General features: G+C 43.9%; 1 protein-coding gene across 8 annotated transcripts in view; it reads right to left on the reverse strand.

Annotated features, from left to right (window-relative positions):
* The window catches only part of SLC44A3 (solute carrier family 44, member 3), a 74,719-nt gene that overhangs the window by 15,821 nt on the left and 37,142 nt on the right, over nt 1-21,756 (reverse strand). For 6 of the 8 annotated variants that reach the window (XM_011991498.1, XM_011991500.1, XM_011991495.1 and 3 more), the window contains 3 exons: nt 21,510-21,675; nt 14,180-14,336; nt 11,694-11,780 (listed from right to left, as the gene is read on the reverse strand). In XM_011991498.1, coding sequence (XP_011846888.1) covers nt 11,694-11,780; nt 14,180-14,336; nt 21,510-21,675 — 410 coding nt within the window. The remainder of the gene's footprint in view (nt 1-11,693; nt 11,781-14,179; nt 14,337-21,509; nt 21,676-21,756) is intronic. The other 2 variants (XM_011991497.1, XM_011991496.1) reach the window with 1 other exon arrangement.

Genomic DNA, 21,756 nt, shown 5'->3' on the forward strand with positions numbered 1-21,756 from the left:
AGCCTCCCAAGTAGCTGGGATTACAGGCATGCAACACCACGCCTGGCTAATTTTTGTATTTTTAGTAGAGATGGGGTTTCACCATGTTGGTCAGGCTGGTTTCAAACTCCTGACCTCATGATCTGCCTGCTTCAGCCTCCCAAAATGCTGGGATTACAGGTGTGAGCCACCACGCCCGGCCGTCCTTTGCCCATTTTTAAATCGGGTTATTTTTGTTGTTGTTGTTAAATTGTAGAAGTTCCTTATGTATTTTGGACAGTAACTTCTTAGCATATATAGTTTACAGTTATTTTCTCCTATTCTGTAGAATGATTTTCACTCTCTTTTCTTGGATGTGTAGAAGTTTTTAAGTTTGATGTGGTCCCATTTGTCTACTTTTTATTGTGTTGCCTGTGTTTTTGGTGTTATATCCAAGCAATCACTGCCAAATCCAACGTTCTGACACTTTTCTCCTGTATTTTATTCTAAAAGTTGTATAGTTTTAGGTCTTTTAGGTCTTTACTTCATTTTAATTTTCCCATATAAGGTAAGGGTCCCACTTCATTCTTTTACTTATGGATATCCAGTTTTCCCAAGATCATTTGTTGACGAGACTGTCCTTTCCCCATTGTGTGGTCTTGGCATCTTCGTCAAAAATCATTTGGCCATATATGCAAGGCATTATTTCTGTGCTTCCTATTCTGTTCGTGGTCTATAGATCTATGTAGCACAGTGTATCTATGTTTATGCCAGCACCACACCATTTTCATTACTGTGGCTTTGTAGCATGACAGATGTTTTCTTTCTGAACCTCAAAGACTATTTGTCCCTCCCATTTTAGCCTCCTCTCTTCACTGGATCTTCTGCTCAGGAAGTAGTTTCCCTTGCAGTCAGTTCTAAGTGTGGTTAGAGCAGGTCCAACAAGAAAGGGCACCTCCTTTGAGCGAGTATTTCTTTTTCCTTTATTACCTCCCTGCTCCTTTTGGTATATGTTAAAAAGCTGTGTGAAGGCAGCATGAACCCAGGGCTGATACTGAGGCTGTTTGGGTCCTCATACTCATTCTTCAATCCACGGACACACGTGGAAGGTCTGCTTTGGCCACGCTCCAGGCTGGGGACTGGGGACAGGGCACTAAGTGAGGTCAGGAGCCTCGCGTTCTTTGAGACCTAACCAAGTTTCTCTGTTGTTGCTTTGATGGAAGCGAGACGTGGGCATGGCACACACCCAGAGCGCCCCTCTCCACCCGCACTGGGGTGCATCCTGATGAAGTCATTCAACCTCAGCTGTCTCGTTCCTGGGATGAATGCAAGTCTAGCAAATGCTCTCTCTACCCCACCCACGCCAACTGAGGCATTCCATAGAAGGCAAGAGAGGGAAGAGGAAACCACTTGAAACACTGTCAAACCTGGATCCACTTGCCAAAACTTTTGGGAACTTTTTCACCCCACCTAGATAAGAAAGCTATTTGAAGCAAAATTCTCTTAGCCACTTCCTCTTCTACTTTTCACAAACTTGTGTCTCAAATGTCTGTAGAGATGGGACTCTCAACAGAAGAAGGAATGTCCAGCCACCCCTAAGACATGTATGATGGTTGGCTTCACTCTCTTTGCTTCTGTTTCTCCCCCTCGTGTATTTTCTCCTTTCTCTTCTCTCCACATTCCCCATTCAAGCAGGACTCAGGCTCTGTGCTCATTCCCCCAGTTAAGGTTAGGGGGCCAGGTGGGGAGTGGAGGCAAGAAGACATCCAGTCTTCAATTCTCACTGGCTTTTGTTTTCCAAAATTTAGGCGCTTTAAGCCCTTACCTGCCAGGGGAAAAGGTGAAGAAGGAGGTTTCCCAATACAGACCAAACACCTTGGAGTAGCAGGCGAGTGTGCAGGTTTCCTCCAGCCTCACATTAGAAAATGACACTCTCCTGGGCTGGGGGAGGAGGAAACAAAGGTCTATGGGTCTTGTCCAGGTCTGCCCCTCACCTTTTTTTCAAACACAGCTTGGAGAACTGGCAAGGCTCTTCTATGACCACTCCCAGGTTCCTGGTTTGCCTGGGAGTGAGGGGGTACCAGAGACATGGGGCTTCTAGGTGACCAGGACAGTTGGTCACCTAGTGCTAGCATATCAAGGCAGATAGGATCATGGGTGACTATAGGTAAAAGATTCCTACTTCCCAAGCTGGGCCTGAGGAGCCATAAAGATGGGAAGATGATGTCTCAAGGGCAACGTATATCTACTAATGTCTGGGGACACCTGAAACCTCATATATCCCCAAGGAGGGGATAGCTCAAGAATAACAAATTAAGTTTTCCACCCGTCCAGTGGAATGAGAGCTCAAAGTTAGAAATTAGGTTGAGAGACATGATACAATATCATCTGCACATCTGAATCTATGGCTGCTCTTCATAGCACGTGGAAGTCATTCAAAGATGAGACTCAGGTGGTCGTGGCCTGGGGTATCATGAGAGTCGTGCTTGTAGCAGGACATGACTTAGTGAGTGTTAAATCAAAGTGGCATGTATTCCTTCAGCCACAGTGACTCACGTCTCCTTTCATATGCTTTTTTCTTTTTATGAATGCATTCTCTAGTCTCTGGCCAATCATCACTTCCTTCCCCCAACAAGTCTCAATGCCTTAGGACAAATAAGAATGACAGCTGAGGAATGTGCCCACAGTCACTGCCTTGCTTAGAAGAGTGTGGACTTCAAAGTGGGCAGTTAGACCCCCTCGGACAACAACTGTTCCAGACAAAGAGAAATGCCCCAAAGAATCCTGCTCTCCATCCTAAGGGAAGAGGACATTGCGGATAGGAGCTACTTAATGGTTTCATTTCATTTTCCACACTAAGTGAATTTGGGAAACGTTGAAGCTAATCTATCCTCTTCACATTTCTTGAGCACTGGGGGTAATGTTGACAACTTAGGTTGGAAAGTTCCCTTTTCCACTCTGAGGCACCTCCCCACCTAGCCCTTGCCTAGCTGTGATCACAGATGACGGCCTGGCCTGGCCTAGCCCAGGCAGCATGGTGTCCACCGCACACACTAACCTGTGAGTGGGAGGGCATAGGAGGAGTCAGCCTGAGCTGCCAGATCCCCACATCCGAACACTGCTCGTCAGAACACAGTGTATTCACATGTCACCTGCTTCCTCCTTTATGAGGAAACTGGATGTGCTGATTCAAAGGTGGATTTCTTAAAGTTAAAAACCTGGGCGGTCTCCCTCAGCATATTTCCAGTGTACCTAGAACATGTCATGACAGGAAGGCACAAAGAACATAAAGGGGTTGCTTCATGTTCCACATGGGGTTCGGACTTGTGAAAGAAGGCTCAGATTTACAGAAATGGTGACTCCTTGGATCAGCTGACCTTTTAAACTAGTGTTGTTGGAAACAGTCCCAGTTGCCTTTGCTACCATTAAGAATACATTAATAAGTGAGACCCCAAACTTTCCAGGATGCAAATGATCCTCACCCTTCTGCCGCCATGAGCATGGGCCTGTCTTCCATGCTGCCCAACAGATGGGGGAGATCTACATAGAGTTCCGCCAAAAGGTACCCCAGGGCAGCTCATGTAGACATACTGTGTAAAGTGACACACCTGTCTGTCCTCCAGGAGGCTCAGAAGGGCAAGGGAAGAGAAGATGCAGGGTAGGGAAGGGAATCAGAATGAGCTTTGCCCACCGTGTAACCTGGTTGAGGCATTCGAGCCCTCTGGACGCCAGATTCTGCTATTATAAGGGGAGGCTGTTTCATGATCTCTAAAGTTCTGGGGTTCTGAGTCCCTACCCTGTGGAAGGAGTGCCCTAGTGGACTGGTGAAAACCTGGGTTTAAATCCCAGTGTGGTGCTAGTCTTGATTTCCCTGGCTTTGTGTTTCTGTGGTCAGGGACTTCCTTTAGGCTAATGCGTCTCATTTGTTTCAGGGAAGGAGGTGAACTTAAGGGACTGGGCAAATTTGGAGGGAGCAGCAGAGTGCAGGCGGGCTCAGGTCTCCTCACTGTCTTTCGTGAACCACCTGTCACCAGGAACCTACTTTCTCAGATCCACAGAGAGGTTCACCTTGTTGGATCGGCCTGGTAAAGGGTGGGTTGGTCATTCTGATTCGGAGTAAAACATTAACAACTGACTTGCCTACAGCTGTTCCTGTGGTAATTTTCCAATCAGATGATTTCGTATTCAAGGTGATATTTTTAATCTTCATCTGTTTGACTCTTGCATCTCACAATTATTCAGAACTTGGACAAGGAACAGGAAATGACTTATTGGGACTTCAAAACCTCAAGAGTCAGCTCTGTTACTTTCCTCCTGTCTAACCTAGGTCAGGTTACTACTTAAGCTCTCTGAACCAAAGTATTATCATCTATTTAAAAAAAAACTACACAGGCTACTTTGTGAGGCTACGGGTAGTAAAAACACATAAAGTAGCACAGTGCCCGGTATCTAGTAAGTGCCAGTGAGTGGCTGGTATTCTTGTCTTCAGGAGCTGCACACTTAGGAGGAAGTCAAAGTCATTAGCACTGAGCACTCGATTGCCTCGCAGGAGTTCCTAATTGCCTGAGTGCCCTCATATAACTTTCCCTCCCTTTCTCATGCAATAATTCATTCAACAAACATTACTTGCCTCTCCCAGAAGGCACTGAAATTTCATGTCAGGAAGCACTTCAGAGTCCAATTTAACATGGCAGCTGCTCACCGGGCCTTACCTCAAAGGACTGAGCACTAAGGCCCACTTGGAGAAGATGGCTTTGGGCCTTACCCTCCTGAGCCCTGAGTCTTGTAACATGCCCACAGCAGGTGGGAGCTAGGCTCCAGAGAGGCTGCTCCCAGGAAAGCCACACTAAGCCATAGCCATATGCCTAGCAGCTTCTGAACCAAGCACCGGGAAACATGAGGATTCAGTTTGTTTTCTCCCAGACAGCCTGGGGCCTCTGACAAATAGGTGTCTTAATTCCTTTCTATCTAAAGCCAGGGTAGTAGCATTTGCCATGCAACAGCTGGGTGTGGAGATTACCATTGTCTATAAATGGGCCTTAATGCAAACTATCATATTGACACACATGTGAGCTTCGTTCTGAAGCATGCACACATGAGGCATCTCTCCAGAGCTCTCACCATCAGCTGGCTGCCCAGAATAGCTCTAAACCAGTCAGCGGGGGTGGAGGACTCAGAACCACTGCTGTCGCTGAAAGAATGGCTGTCTGGATGCTCTGTGATGAGACTACCTATTATGGCAATGCCAGCTTCTGAAAGAACTGTTTCTTCTTAAGAACCTTTACATCATTTTCCTAATCTAGTGAGATAAACTGCACAATATTTTTACTTTTTTCTGAGATGTGCATGCTGCTCTGGGAGAGGAGAAAAGAGGAGTCACTGGAGATCTGCCAACTGGCTTGGGATGAACCGACCAAACCTGATGTGGAAAAGTCATTGAGTGCTTTAGCTATTGATGGACTATGAGAAAGAGAGTCATTGAAACAGAGCTAACTGCAAGGAAAGGGGTGGGGGAAGAGAACGTTTGGAGATACTACAAAGTTGAGTCAGCCGCAAAGGTTTAGAAGACAGAGACCAACATTATGTTCACTAAAAACAGTCTTGGCAGGCAGAGCAGGTTGGGGAGAGGCATTATGAGGTAAGAAGGGGAGAGAGGTGTATATTTCCCCAGAAGCAGCAGGTTTTTCTCTGCCCTGATCTTCACAAGATTGTCTGGGACCTTTCTAACCAGTATATTCGTTAGTCAGAAAGACAGGAAGCTGCTGGCATTTCTGATCAAATAGCAACAGGCAACAATCTGTACATGCACTTACTAAATCTTATCTAGAGGGATGACAAAGGAAAGTAGGCTGCACGCTTTACACACTGCATCAAAGTGCATTGGGGTCACTTGGTCCCCTTCTCAAGGGGATGCAGCACAGATCCATCAGGCTCCCAGCTATCTTGCACAATAGCCCAAGGCAGAAAAGGGCTGTGAAAGGCATTGGACATTACAGTACACTCCCACTGTTGAGAATGATCGAGGTGCCTGGCATTTGAGCAGCATCTCATTACCAGTTATTTTATTTATTTATCGCTATATATTACAGCAGCACTACCGGCAGGATTGCTGTAAGCAGATACAGATAGATGGCTCCTCTTTGTTCATTCACATTCTCAGACAACTCTACAAGATTCTGGTGCCTAAAAACTGAGGCAACATGAAACATCACTGAGTTTTGTGGTTCTAGGATAAGTCCTTACCATGGATACAAGGTATATCATGAAGAGAAATGAGCCTGTCATTTTGGAGCACCACAGGAAAACAAACAGCTCATACTGTTTTCCATTCTACCCCCATTTCCCACACAAAGCATCTCATGGTTTTGGTGCAGCGGGGCAGCACTCTGCATGCCCCCAGCTCTGGGCTGGATGCCATGACAAGGGTCAAAAAGCCACACAAGAACCTTGGGGGTCACTGAACCTAACCCTTTCATATTGCAGAAGCTCAGCAAGGTTAAGGGACTCACCCAAGTTACTCAAATAATGAAGAGGCAGAGGCAAACTGCTGCTCTACCTGACTGAAGTCATTTTTACCTGAAAGCTTCTCCCAGGAGACTGGTACAGATACGGTGGTTCTCAGACTTCTGACACTAGCCCACAGCTCACTGCCTATACCCATTCCCACTTCTGCTGGAAGAATAACAAAGCATTGAAGAGGAATGCAATGCTTAAAGTGATTTTAGAAAAATAGAATGGATAAACAAAAGGCTGGGCTTACACCTGTAATCTCAGCACTTTGGGAAGCCGAGGCAGGTGGATAACCTGAGGTCAGGAGTTCAAGACCAACCTAGCCAACATGGAGAAACCCTGTCTCTACTAAAAATACAAAATTAGCCAGGCATGGTGGGACATGCCTGTAATCCCAGCTACTTGGGAGGCTGAGGCAGGAGAATCACTTAAACCTGGGAGGGCAGAGGTTGCGGTGAGCTGAGATCACGCCATTGCACTACAGCCTGGGCAACAAGAGCGAAACTCTGTGTCAAAAATAAATAAATAAATAAATAAATAAATAAATAAATAACCAACCAACCAACCAAGAACTGAATAATCAAGAGAAGTAAAATGTCAAGACAAGAATGACTGCAACTGAACAACATGGTCAACTTAAGGCAACCCCTAGTGGTAGCAAAGTGTTCTTTTCCCAATTTGCAAATCCCACTGTCTGTGTGTGTACATTCACAAATTTTGCAGGGTCACCAGGCATTGCCTCAGCAGCTAGATGTCTGAAAAGAATGAGTCTGAGTCCTTAAGAAACTACGTTAAGACACCAATTTGGGTTCATAAAGAACACATTTTAGTAAACTTTAATAACACATGCTCTACTTTATTGACTGGCAAACAACTCCCTGTTGTATGCAAAAATGAAAAATCTATGGAATTCTGCTATTTGCCTATAAAAATTGAAAAAAGGATTTTCTAGAATGTTCAGATCAGTTTGGAACCATCAGGAAGAGTCCTGGGGCTCACCGGTGGGTTTCATACTTAGAGGAACATTGACCTAAAGCCAACATCATGGCTGGGACAGAGATGCCTGTGTCCACAATGGACAAGAGATGTGCACTTAGGGAGACATTTTCATGAGGAACTGTGTGCAGACCCCATAAGAAACAGTAAGTACGCCATTCTTGCTGAGTGCTTAGCCTGTAGTCTCACAGCGGGGTTCTTAGCCAGGCCCCTGGACAGTGCTGGGAGGGAGAGGGGAGGCTGTAAGGTCCTTTTGCCTGAAAGTCTCTGAGAACAGCCAGCCAAGACTCCCAGACGCTTTGACCACTAACTTGCCTGACGAAAGGAGGAGGGGCCAGGCCACCCTGACCAGCCTTTTCTGGATGGATAACTGCTTGATTACAGTTATGGTGAGTTCATCATCTTCATTGCTCCTTCACCTTTCCTGTCCTCTTCCACAAATTCTGCTGTGTAACAAGATGCGCTCTGCCAGCTCTACTTGTACGGACTCTGGCTTTGCAAGGAGCAGAGAAGAACATCCCCAGGTGGTGGTCATGAGTCCTCCTCTGGCTATTTTAAAAATGCACAGTGGTTAAGGGCTTGGGCCTGGAGGCAAAACAGACTTGGATTCAAATCCTAGATCTGCCACTATGTACCTTTTCTAAGCCGCAATCTCCCTATCTGTAAATTGGAGACACTCTCAGAAACTAACAACGGGCCACGAATGGTGGCTCATGCCTGTAATCCCAGCAGTTTGGGAGGCCGAGGCAGGTAAATCACCTGAGGCCAGGAGTTCAAGACCAGCCTGGCCAACATGGTGAAACCCCGTTTCTATTAAAAATGCAAAAACTTAGCACGTGGTGTCATGTAGTCCCAGCTACTCTGGAGGATAAGGCAGGAGAATCACTTGAACTCAGGAGGCAGAGGGTGCAGTGAGCCAAGATTGTGCCACTGCACTCCAGCCTGGGCAATAGGAGCAAAAATCCATCTCAAAAAAACAAAACAAAAACAAAAAACCTAACAACTGATATAATGCAGGAAAAGTGCTCAGCATACAACTGGCAAAACAGTTGATTGCCAATACCCACAGCTGTTACTGCTGTCGTTAGTAGCTGGTAATCTCCAGTGGGTACTCTATACTCAGGTCCACTTCTCATAGGAAATTTCCCCTAATTACAGAGTCAAATGACCTCTCCCAAAGACCAAGATTTTCCTTTTCTGAACTTCCACAGCCCTATCCCAATGCTTAAACATGCGCTTTTCTGTACAGTCATATGTCTCATGCATATGCCCCTTACTGGCCCCTGCCGCCCGACAGCTAGCTTGTCAATTTCTTGGAGGCCTGGCTTTTGCACCATACAGTAATGACTCTGTATCACCTCTATATCGCCATGGTCCTTGTCCTTATTATACCCAGGTAGAAATAGTCTGCATACAGGATAAACACATGGTTGCTGGATGAACACATGTGTGAGGTGAACGTGTAATTTTTTTCAGTATGTACACACTCAGTATTTATGATGTAGGGAGAAAAGTAAATGAGAAATTATGAGATTGAGAGTTTCATTCCCCACCTTGCAAGTGAATGCCTGTGCAGCCTTAGGCTGGGTGTTTGCAAAATGCAGCAACTGCCATCTGCCTCCCTCCTAGGATTTAGTGAAGATGGATTAGGCTTTTAAGAAGCAGTGGGAAAACCCAACCAGCTCCTTGATGTTAAATAAAGACGAGCATCTGAGTTTTGATGGTAACAAATGGATCTCATTCTCTTTTAGTATTTCCCAGCTCCTATCCCACAAAATGAGGAACATAAAATAGGGTTCAGCCTTTTAAAATCTGATTTCCAGAGACAGAGATGCCACAATGTCCCCTAGTAAGTCATTCCAATGCAAGGAAATTTCTGAAAAGGTGAATCTAAATTCCTTTTCTCACTTTATGCTCACTTTCCTTTGTCCACTGCCAAACGAGGCTGACAGTTGCTCTGATTACCATTTACAATCATCTTTATTCTTAAACATTTTTATTTCACTCTGCTTTCCAGTAGTCGACGTAGACCAGAGGTGACCCTTCCTTCTCCATTAATATTCACACCAGTTCTTGTTTTTTCATTCTTCTTCCTCTTCCCAATCTCCTGAACCTTAGGCCTCTGAGCATCACCCACATCAACTGGCACCACCCAGTTCTACAGGAGTCACCGCAAGGAAAAGACACTATGAAGCTGGTTTAGCCACAGCCTACTGCACAGGCACCATGATTAGAATCTGAAAGACCTATCCCTGTTTGCACCACTGACTCACTACACAAGCTGGATCAAGGCTGGCTTAGTTTTTTTGTGAATCAAGGATCATTACTCCCATCGACACATCTGTTATAAGGAGTTGTCACCTTTAGGATGGTCATTATGGTGTGGTTAACATTAATGTCACTTATGAGTTTGGAAACATTTGAATTACCAAGGGAAATGGTCCTGGATTAATTAAGGTGGTGAAATTTCAGAAGGGAGGAAAATACATACCTCAGGATAACAGGGCAGAGAAAACAAATGTGAAAATGGGACCAGAGGTTTTCAAATGTGTTTTAGCAGCAGAGACCTGTCCCAAATGAAACCTTCAGTACACTCCCACACTCCCACCCCTAACCACATAAAGTGGAGTTGCTCTGGCTGCAAGGCCGGGCAGTATAGGCATGGTATGGGGCCAGGGTCCCTTCCTCCACCTTACCCATTTCTCTGCCCTCCTAACGTGGTGGTCCCCACAGTGTCCACAGGAGCCTCTAGGCTTCCAGGGGCCAGGATGAAAACCATGAGTGAAAGAGGGATGCAGAAAGTACCTGAATTCCCGTAATACAGTGAGAGGGGATGACACCCTGGGGCCTCGTATGGCCATATGGCCAACATATTTGTATATCAATGGTCTCATTCATTGCTTTTGTCTTTCTAGTCTATTTGTATGTTTCTTAACCTTTATTTTTCATGCATATATATTTTATCATAGTTAATACATTTTTGCAATGCATCTCAAAATATTTATGAATTTGGTGTCTGGATACATATACAACAGTTATAACATCTAACACCATGACAAATGTATTCAAAGAGTTTGGACTGACTTGTTACATGTACCCCCCATTCTGAAAGGTCCTATGGTATTTGATTGTGTTTTACACATGCTGGTTTATAGCAATCCAAATGAAAACTAAATATACTCTAAAATGTTCTCCAAGATTATTAACAGCCTAATAATAGACCTTACTATAAGAAGGCTACATTTTTCCCTGAATAATGAAAAGTATTATAAATACCACTTATAAGACATTAAACATAGATGGTCTAATTAGTCCCTTTACTTCTAAAGGTAAATTTCTTAGGGAGGGGGCAATTATAAGAAGTACTTTTCTAAGTGAGATTTCTGTGAACGTTCAAATTATAAAACAGCCTGCTAACTTACAAAAATACTGCTTTGTGTAAATTTGACTAAGGACTATTAAAATCTCCTAAATGCTCTAAAGAGAAACACAACGTATTTAAATTTCCATTAATTTGAAAAATTCAGGAGAGGAAAAAAATCTGAAATCCAAACAATTGCAAGATATAATTTTTATAAGTTTAAAGGCATATTTATAGCTTGAAAAGGGAAGACTGGTGAAATCTATGAAAATTAGGGAGGCAATTCTTTTCCTAGTTCAGGAAAATTATAGTTCTTAGAGAAGGCACTGAAAATCAGCTCTTAGTTGATATACATTCATTATGCTAGGGTTTCTAAATACTCCCTCTCCTCTTTATTTCTGAAAAGAAAAAAAACTTTCTTTTAAAATTTGAAGCGTGGTTTTAATGGCCTATGGTTCTAGGGTAAGGTCTGCAAACTACAGCCCAGGAGCCAGCTCCACCACACTGCCCGCTTTCCTCTGCAGGAGCTAAGAAAAATTTTTACAATTTTACAATGGTTGGGAAAAAATCCAAATCAAAAAAAGAATATTTCTTGACATGTAAAAATCATATGAAATTCAAATGTCACTGTTGATAAGTTAAGGTTTATTAGAACATAGCCATACCCATTCATTGACATTTTACCTATGGCTGCTTTCCTGCCATGATGGCAGAATTGAGTGAGTGTGACAGAGAGACTGGTCTGAAAGCCTAAAATGTTTACACACTTTGGCCCCTTAGAGAAGAATTTGCCAAACTTTGACCTAAGAGATGGAGCCCACCTTTGGACCCTTCTGTATGTTCCTGAGGCAAGAGGTAGGAGACGTACCTGGTTGAGATGGAGCAGGTATTTGTCAAGACACCAGAAACAGCAGTAGCAGCATCGGAACAGGTACCTCGACAATGCACCATGCTGCTGGATCAGGTTGAGACCAAAGGAACAGAGTCAAAAACAACACAGGAAAGAAGACAAGCAGGCAGTTTCTGAGGAAACACAGTTTTCACTTATGCACCTAGGGAAACACTGGTGGCGTGGGAGAAGTTCTTACTTTGTGCATACTACTACTACTACTAATTATGGTTCTAGTATTATTGAGGAGAAACGTTTCTGTCTTGTGGACTTATATGTTAGCGGTGCTATTAGGGAGGTTAGTCCATACTGAACAGCAAAAGAAAAGCAGGTCTTCTGGTTCCAGTTAAAAAAAAACCTCTCTTCCCCCTTCATCTGCCCTTAAGTGTCTGAAATGGTACACTTGGCTTTTTCAAACCAAAGTTTATATTCATGAAAAATTCACATCCCAGAAACAAAAAAACAAATAATACACTGTAGATACTAGTTATGTGCCCACATAAATAAAGAATCAAGTTTAACTTTGGAGGACATAAATGCTGTAGTGAGATTTTTTGGGGGACTAAAGTTCGAGGGATAAATTACTCCTTTGAAATATAACTTGAACTTGTGCATAGCTCAAGAATGAATACTTTCATGAACCTCTTGGGGGAGGGGTGCTTGGCGGCACCCTACCCACTCCCCAGAGTGAACACATCCCTGAAAACAATCCTGAAATAGCCTAGGATGAGGACCCCAGGAATAACTCAGCCTTATATGGCCATTTTCTCATCCCAATGTGAATTCAATTGGATGAAACTTGATCTGGACACTTTTCAGCCTGGCTGTGTTGGTGAATGAGCCTATTGAACTAGGGAAAATCACACGGTGGCTGTGTGAAACATTTAAACTGTAGACACAGTGCTGGCCAGTAAGGCTGCCGAGGAAGAAATTGTTTTTTAACCTAAGAAAGGACACATTTTCCCAATAGTGACATCACTAAAAGCAATTTTGGCCCTTGGTCCTTGTGGAATCTGGAAAGTGATAAATAACCTTTTAGACCACAGTCAGAGAGACCTTGGGCCTTCCACTGACTTCTCTTTTAGATTTATGAAAGGCTGTATCCCCAGAGAGTTTAAGATGCCTAGCTTTAGGAGGGACAGCAAACTCCTCGCTGCTCATTAATTTATGATTATTACTAATGCACGCACAAACATATCACAAATAGACTTAAAATAAAATGCTGTCCTGTTCTTCAAGAAATCCTGCAAGTTTCCTACGATTGAAGGATTGATTTCAAAATGCAGGAGCCAAAAGTAGTTAGTTTTGTCCTGGATATGGAAATGCCTCTTCAAGTCACCAAAATGTGGCCAAGCAAAATATTAATAGAAATACAAGAAAATATTCTACAATCAGGGGCAACTGCTTAGCATGCATTTCCAGATAAGGAAGCCAGATAATTTTATGTGTTAGCCAATCAATTGCTTCTAATTGATAAACTAACTTTAAACCTTGATTATAGATTTTAAAATATCAACAATTCAGATATCTTTTTAAAAAGCAAATGAAAACAACTCTAAAATATAATGTAAACCTATTGGTAAAATTTCCTGAATTTACTAAGGACACATAGCTATACCCAAAAGGTTGGAATCAGGTAAGTTTGTGAAACTGACCAAGTCACCAACTCTGAGGTGGTGACGGGGGAGAGATTAACATTGTGTGAGAACAGAAGAGTTGGGAAAAGTCCTGTCTTCCCTTGTTTGGCAGGCCAGAAATACCATGAGAACAGCTGTTTTCCTGGTGTTCTGGTTTCCACTGGCATTCATAAGCAAATGTGCATGGAAATAAAAACTAGGGAGGAGAAATCCCCCGGGGCACAAAAGCCCTACAGTTTTCTGTCCTTTGAGCTTAGATGTAGGTCAGCTTGTCCATTTCTCCAAGCGCATGTGTGCACACGCATGTGTACACACACACACACACTCATTCAAACCCTCTCTTTTTCTCCCTCCTCACTCCTCACACACACCGGGAATTTCCCATGACAGCTCTGGGAAACACAAAAGGCAGGCAATATTTCAGCATTAAAACAGAAATGAACACATATTATTCCTATCTTACGGTGCATTTTTTCACTTAAAAAGGCATGATAAATGTTCACAAAAACCTTGTTTAAATTTCACCTTAAGAGTTCATCCTGTCTGTTCGCCATTTACATAAGAAGGAAAATCAGCTAACTCAGAACTACTCCCTCCCCACATCATCTCCACTGAGTTGGAGAAAACCCAATAAACAAAACAGAGACTCTGGGAAAATAAAAGGTTTGCTGGGAGAGGCGGGGGATGGGAGCCGAGGAGTGCAGGAGCTTTCCGCACGGCTGCTGTCACAGGTCACATTTCTGTCCTGGGACCTGCTGTAGTTTTCCAGTAATTAAGTTTCTGGCAACCCAAACACGGAACGTGCTGTGTATCAGGAGGTAGCCTTACCTGTTCTTTCAGCGCGTTTTGCATGTACATGACAATGATTCTTGGAAGCCTCACCACAGGGATTAAAAATGACCCTTTCACAACGGTTCCTTGATGGTAGAAGAAGAGAATGGAGAGAGACGAAAGGATGGGACGATCAGGAGGGTCATTTTTACTTCTGCAAATAGGGAAAGGGACAGCATTTTAAAAACACTTTTTATAAAGCAGCAAAAACTCTCTGGTTCCAATCATCTGTGGCACTAACAACTTAGAAAGTGGTGACGCAATAAGCATTTGGCAAACTTTTTCTACTCCTTGGTAGCTTCGGTTAAATTGTTTCTTGTATTAATTTAATTCGTTTTGGTGCCACTCAATGCTACAAACAAAATAAAACAGAAAAACTTAAAAAAAAAAACTGATGAGTTAAAAAAAGTTTCCCTCTTTATAATGCCTAGCCCAACCACCAACCCTTTAGGGTGTCTATTCATCTCATTTTCACTTTCAGAAGTTTAATTGTATCACAGTCTTCAAGGTTTAAAAGACACAGGACTATACATAAATATTGCCGGCATTCACCTGGTGATTAAACATCATCACCAAATCACGTGACCAGGATCTGCAGCCAGAGAGGTAACAGTGAGCTCCCGCTTACAGGAAGGGGACAGAGAGCCCCGGGTGCTTGGCTCCTGCACAGCTCTAGGCTCCCCAAATCCTGCTGGTTTCTACTCTGCTCTTTAAAGGCCACTTCAGTGTGAATCATTTACGGGACTTGTCATGACGCAGCTCCCAAGAATGTGTACAAGTCAGTTTCACAGGCAGGGGAAAAAAGTGAGAAAGAACAGAATGGGCACAGCCATCAGTCTCCCCCAAACCAGAAAGATAAAACAAAGGAGTGGGGGCTGATGCCACCCCACGGGTGACCCTCTGAATTCCCGCTGAAGCCAGTTCTAGAAAATAGGCCTTTCTGAGAAGCAACTTCACAGATTCCAAGTGAAGCTTGGTTTCTTTATAATGGATTATTCTACAACTTGCTCTGGTTGCTAATAAGTCACTATGAATTCAGGTTTTGACAGCGGCCTCGGATTTGAGAGAGGAAAAGGAAGGCAGCCAGAAATGTTTCAAGAGTTGGCAATGGCTGCATTTTGCTGTTACTCAAATCAGCCAGGAAGAAAAAGAGAACATGAAAGTAATATTGGGAGCTGAAAAACTGCAACCCAGTTGTCCCACAAAAAGAGGGATGTGTGTTTCAGCCCAGTATCATTTAAAATAGGAAAAACCACAGAAGCTATTGCTAATAGGAATTCATTTAGATCTGATAAACTAGAAGAGTAGTGTAGGCCAGGAAAATCTGACACGCTTTTTTTCCCCCCCTTCCCTCATTTTTTTTTTTTTTTTTTAAGGAAGAATGTTTACTTTTCCATTGAGGAGATTTATGTGCTTTAGAACTTCTTATGGTGCTCAAGAGGGGAGGCAGGGAGAAGGGGACAACACCTGCTTTCCATCTGGCAGGGAAACACATGATTCATAGGCCACTGGGAATGGGGGCCTTGGGGTTAGCCCTCCAGGTATTAAAGTTTGGGGTTAGGCATCAGCTTTCTGAGGTTTCACTGTGATGGGGTTAACCACTTCAGGCAGAGGAGCGCCTGCGCTGCCTCAGCTTCCCTAGTCTGTAATACATCCTGGTAATGGCTCGAGGCTCTGCCGGGCTTGGCTGGAAGAAGATGCAGAGGTTCCAGAAGCTGGGTTATCACGTGATGAGAGAGGGAACTTAAAAAGAGGGCCCTTTCAACCCAAGCCAGCCCACCGAGCCAGGAGTCACTGAATACCTGCCCTCAAAACTAGAAACAGCCCTACAGAAAAAAATGGCTAATGAAGTGGTGTGTCTCTGAGGCCTCCACCTCCTCTCAGACTCATTTCCATGTTCAAAGGTAACGTCATCCTGCCACCTCTGCCCTGCTGTGTGTGGGGCTAGTGCCTCCGGCTCTATCTCCCTCACAACCAGCCAAACCTGCCTGCAGGAAGAGGATCTGACGCACCCAGGGATGCTAAACATAATACTTACCTCTGGACTTATTCATATTTTAAGAATTGACCTGGGGGACAACATTGCAGTGTTGAGCATATGGGGCAACCCAGCAATGAGTGTATTAGGAGGCTGGTGAGGACTGGGCCCCCAGTCAGCGTTCCTCACCTCTCTCTAGATCTTCCCACTGGGCCACAGGCACCCCAATTCTGTGGGCAGTGGCAATAAGGAAGACACAGGCAGTGTTAGAGGGTAAGGAAACTCTAGCGTATGCCTGATGAAGCCCAGCTTCTCCCTTCCTTTGGATGTGTGGCTGCTTTGAGCGCTAATGCTGCCTGGCTCCCGGAACAACGAGGCCAGGTCCCCAAAATACCACATCAACCTAAGCTGTGGGGCAAAGGGTTTAATGGTCCCATCCGTTCAAGTCCCCTGACAGCTCTAGGTCACGGTACAAAGTACTGTTTTGTAATTTCTAGTCCCATCAGACAACAGAGTGCATACAGCCAGGCAAGCCACATCATGGTCCTAGAGACAAGCTTTAGCTCTAGTTAGATCCAGCCTCGTGCTCACTAAGAACTCTTCTGATATTATGGAAAATTAATTTTGTGCTGAGGCTCCCGGACTAGGTGTGGGCTGCCTGGGACAAACGGCCTCCAACGTAAAGCTGGTCCCAGCAAAGATCCCTTCCCGTATTTCTTACAACAAAATAACTGCAAGATGAGGCTTGGAAGGCTGAGAATGTTGTATGTTTCTTTCCTATTCGACAGAAAATGGAAATCTTCTTTATTAGAAATAACAGGATTATTTAACTGGCCTGGGTAACTCTTGCTAGGTTAGGAAATTCATCTGTCTCTACCTAAATTCCTTAGGCTCTGCTACGAATCCATTTCCTCTTCTCCCTCAGCAGATCCAAAGCTGCTGGAAACCATTCTTTGTATATTTGAAAACAATGATGAAGTCACACCTCAAGTGTCCCTTCACCACCTTGAAGGGTTCTAGTTCCTTCCTATCACATCCCTAACACCACCTTTATGGCTCTCTCAGTTGATCCCTCTTCAAGCCAATGGTTACAAAAAGTAAATTCTACAGACTGACCATATCCTGGTACCTGATGGTCTTTGTATGAATGCTTCAGCCCTCATAGTGCTTACACGAACGACAAAGATGAATGCACCCTGGCTATATTTAATCCTCACTGTGAGTGCAGGCCAGAAAAGGACATGAAGAATTTAAGGAAAAACCTTGAGGTTTCAAAATTAGGCAGAAAATCAAAAAGGAAGTAGAGCTCTTTAATAAATGGAATAGTTGTGCTAAAAATAAATCATTGTGTGTTATATTATAAATTATTTTTTTAATCAAAGCAATATGTAAAGTATCTTACAAAGCCAAAAAGCACTGCTAGACTTAATAGGAAAAACAGCAGTTTTTCTTCCCCCATTCACAATTCTGTCTCCCTAGAGATAATATTTTCGTTGTTATTAGAGAACTCACTTCCACACCTCAAAATTACATGTTCTTACTGCTATTTCTTGATTTTTTTCCGCTTCAGATATTGTCCACTGACTTTTCTACTGTGAAAGATTCTGGTTTTATTTTCTTACACAGCCTAACTCCCCCAATCCCCTCACACTCATTTTCCCATTCTTCCAATGTAATTACATCAAAGTTTTTAGTTAATGCTTAGTGTTTATTATTCATACAGAGATAATGTGTGCTGTAAATAATATTCACAACTGATCCAAGTAGCATATTCCAATTAGATTCCCTTCCTGTACAACTTCTTTTTTTCTGAAGTTAATTGTTTCACATTTTTTTATTAGCTTGGATTTCCATGGGCCTCACCGAATGCTTTACCAATGTGTGATGCTTTTCTTAACATGTTTGAATACACCTGGTATTCCCTCAGTTCCGTTTTCTTTTCACAGTGACATCTCTCCTGGAGTCCACTGTCTACCTTGGACTGGATGCTTTCCACACCTGCTGCACAGCTACCCTCCTAGGAATTCCTTGCTCTGCTCTGCTCTGCTCAAGCCTGTTTTCTGAAACTCATGTGTTCCTCTCTGGCTTAAACATTAGTTTCAGCGGGGAACATCCCTCCTAGAAAGGATGTGGGCAGGGAAGTCTTGGGACTGCCTGTGCATGACTTTATTCTTCTTTACCCTTGACGGGTAGTAGGAATAGGCATAGAACGCTAAACTAGGTATAGACTGGCTATACAATTCTAGGCTGGAAATAATCTTTCACTAGACTCCCATAGCCTTCCTCCATTGTTTTTCTGGTTCAGAGTTGCTGTTGAAAGTCAGATCCTATTCTGGGTCCCCGATCCTTTGCCTGTGATCTTTTTTCCCTCGGGAAGCTTCTGGGATCTTCTCTCTACTTGTGTCCTCCAGCCCTGGGAAATTTTCTTTGTTAATTCCCTCTCTTCTTTTCTTTGTTCTGTATTTCTGGAACTCATGTTAGTCAGCTAGTGGGTCTCCCAAATTTATCCTCTTTTAATCCTTTCTCTCTTATTTTGTGTCTCTTTGTCTTTTCATTCTACCTTCTGAAAGAGTGCTACCACTTTATATTTTAATCCTTCAACAGAAAATGTTCACTTTTGTCATCATACTTTTAATTACTCAAGGGTCTTGTTTTCTCACTATGCCCTTCTTCTGTTGGTGGGAGGGGATTCTGGCAATATATCTTTGTTCTCTCTGATAATATTATAGTTTGTTTTGTCATTTCATTTTGCAGCCTGCATTGTCTGTGTTTTCTCTAAGCTCATTTTATTTGTACATTTTGATCTTCTTCTTTCACTTAGAGGCATTCATCATGTTTAATAATCACTGGTAAACAGTTCAAATTGAAGAGTGAGGCTCTCCAGAATGACCTGGAAGCTCTGTGTGAGGAATGTTGCTTGTTGTCTGATGAACTTCACTGTTTTGCTAGGAGTCAGGGAATCCATTTCATTGGGGGGCCCCATATGGCACTATCTGTAGGTCTTTACTTTGGGTTAGGCAGTTTCTCCATAAAAGCATCCTCTAACTTCTTCCTAGGGAATATCAAACGAGCTGCCAATGTTCTGGGAGCTGAACTGTGGAATGGGGGGTGCTGGTGTGTGTGTGTGGGAGGCCTCACTTCAGAGTTTAGGCTTTCACTTACTCACCCTGCTTTCAGTACAGAGACTGCCCCCAGCCTCAGCTGAACCTGATACCCCAAGTCTGGCCCTCTCTGCTTTCTCTCTCTGGAGAATAAACTTCCCTGTCTTCAGCTGGTGTGGAATTTGGGGGTCTAACTACTCCTTAGGAAGGCTTTCAGCTCATCTTCGGAAACACTTTTTATACTTGAACTCCTGAGCCTCTCTGGGACTCTGGGGCTCACTTCAGGGTGCATCTTATTTGTACCTCCTCATGCAGCCAACACACATGGACAGGCTGCTTCCGCTTTCTCTAGCGGGCTTGGGGCACCGCTCCACCTCCCTCTCTTTGGCTCTCACCATTTGGTTGGTGTTTCTTATCTGCTGTCATTGCCTCTCTGTTTCTCACTGTCCTGGTGTGTTTGTGCCTGTTTCAATCTTTCATGATTTTTTGAGTGGCTGGAGAAAGGGAAGAGATTAGGAGATAAACACATATACTTCACTGGAAGTCCAAATTAGAAGTCCTCATTGAAAATGCTTTGGTTTGTTATTCTAAGATAACACAAAATTACTGTTAGGCAAATATTACCTACGGCAAATTTGGTTAGAATACTGTCTTTGCCCCCTCCCTGGGAGGAAGCAATACACACAACCCACCTCCGGTTGCCTGGAGGTTCTCAGTGCCAAGGGCAACAGCCCCTCTGTGAGTCCTCTGGAGTCTCTAATGATGGAGGCTCCGGAACTTCAGCGCTACATTAAAAACCCACAGTGCTGGCCGGCGCAGCGGCTCACGCCTGTAATCCCAGCACTTTGGGAGGCCGAGGTGGGTGGATCACAAGGTCAAGAGATCGAGACCATCCTGGCCAACATGGTGAAACCCTGTCTCTACTAAAAACACAAAAATTAGCCAGGCGTGGTGGTGGACGCCTGTAGGCCCAGCTACTCAGGAGGCTGAGGCAGGAGAATCACTTGAACCCAGGAGGTGGAGCTTGCAGTGAGCCAAGATCGTGCCACTGCACTCCAGCCTGGGTGACAGAGCGAGACTCGAGACTCGTCTCAACAAACAAGCAAGCAAACAAACAAACAAACAAACACCCCACAGTGCTCCTTATCATCAGGAGGAAACTGCTCAATGGCAGGAATCACCCCTGGCGGACTCTCTCCCCATGAAGCTCATGTTTCTCTATCATTTGGTCTGAGAGGCTGGAGGAGGATCAGCCCTATGAAGAGTAAACTTCTGTTTCTGAGCCCAGTCCTGCCATTGCTCTGGCTGAGTTCCTCTGTCCTGTGGGCTCTCACTGCCCCGGGGTGAGTCACACACACAGAAGAGGTAAAGCATTCAGGGGTGTGTGTGTTTGCCTGTGTCCTCAATTGCTTTCAGGATGTGATAGGAATATAAGCAGAGAAGCATGTAACTAATTCACTGGTTCCTAACTATAATATAAATTATATTTTGTAATTACATACAATTCCTTTAGGATTAATTTTTTTCCCCAAGCAAACGTTATCTGATTTTGCAGAGGACAAAGTGAGGCTCACAGAATTTACTGAAGTATATTCAAAATAGACCAGTAATTTTTCTGTCTGAAGTCAATTAGGATGGATATTCATAGGGGAGTTCGACTCTCTCTTTTTTTAATATTAAAACAATGGCAGCCGGGTGCGGTGGCTCACACCTGTAATCCCAGCACTTTGGGAGGCCGAGGCAGGTGGATCACGAGGTCAAGAGATCGAGACCATCCTGGCCAACATGGTGAAACCCCGTCTCTACTAAAAATACAAAAATTAGCCAGGCGTGGTGGCAGGCGCCTGTAGTCCCAGCTACTTGGGAGACTGAGGCAGGAGAATCGCTTGAACCCGGGAAGTGGAGCTTGCAGTGAGCCAAGACCGCGCCACTGCACTCCAGCCTGGATGACAGAGTGAGACCCCTTTTTATCTTTCAAGTCTAAGCAATATGATCTTTTCCCTGTTTGGCTTGTTTCTAAATTTTCTGGCTTAAAGTAAAAAAGTTGGAAATGTGACAGATTCAGGGTATAATATTTCTTCCCACCACCAAATGAGCATACAGCTCAATTTTTAGCTTAGTCTTTTATTCTTGCCAACTCCTTTTAAGGGGCTAGGTCAGCATTCCCAAATATCTTTTGAGATATCAACATGAAGCACATAGATAAACCACACAGACAAATCAATAGAAAAAAAACCACTGGACCTACCTGTTGAAATAGCAAGTAACCACTGCCCCTGCTATAGTCATTTGCTGGCATGCAAGGATGAATTCACTAGTCCAGATGAGGCCAATTAAATGGTAGGACCACATATACCGAATGCCCGAAAGGGGCTTATATTCCACTTGGCCGCCTTCCATAACCTGGGCAGCTCCTAAAGTTTCAAATACAAACATGCTTTACACCAATGTTGTCCTAAGCATGAACCATGGTTCAACAAGCCATGTTTCTTTAT

The sequence above is a fragment of the Mandrillus leucophaeus genome, unplaced genomic scaffold, assembly GCF_000951045.1.
Source record: "Mandrillus leucophaeus isolate KB7577 unplaced genomic scaffold, Mleu.le_1.0 Scaffold397, whole genome shotgun sequence".
NCBI lineage: Eukaryota > Metazoa > Chordata > Mammalia > Primates > Cercopithecidae > Mandrillus > Mandrillus leucophaeus.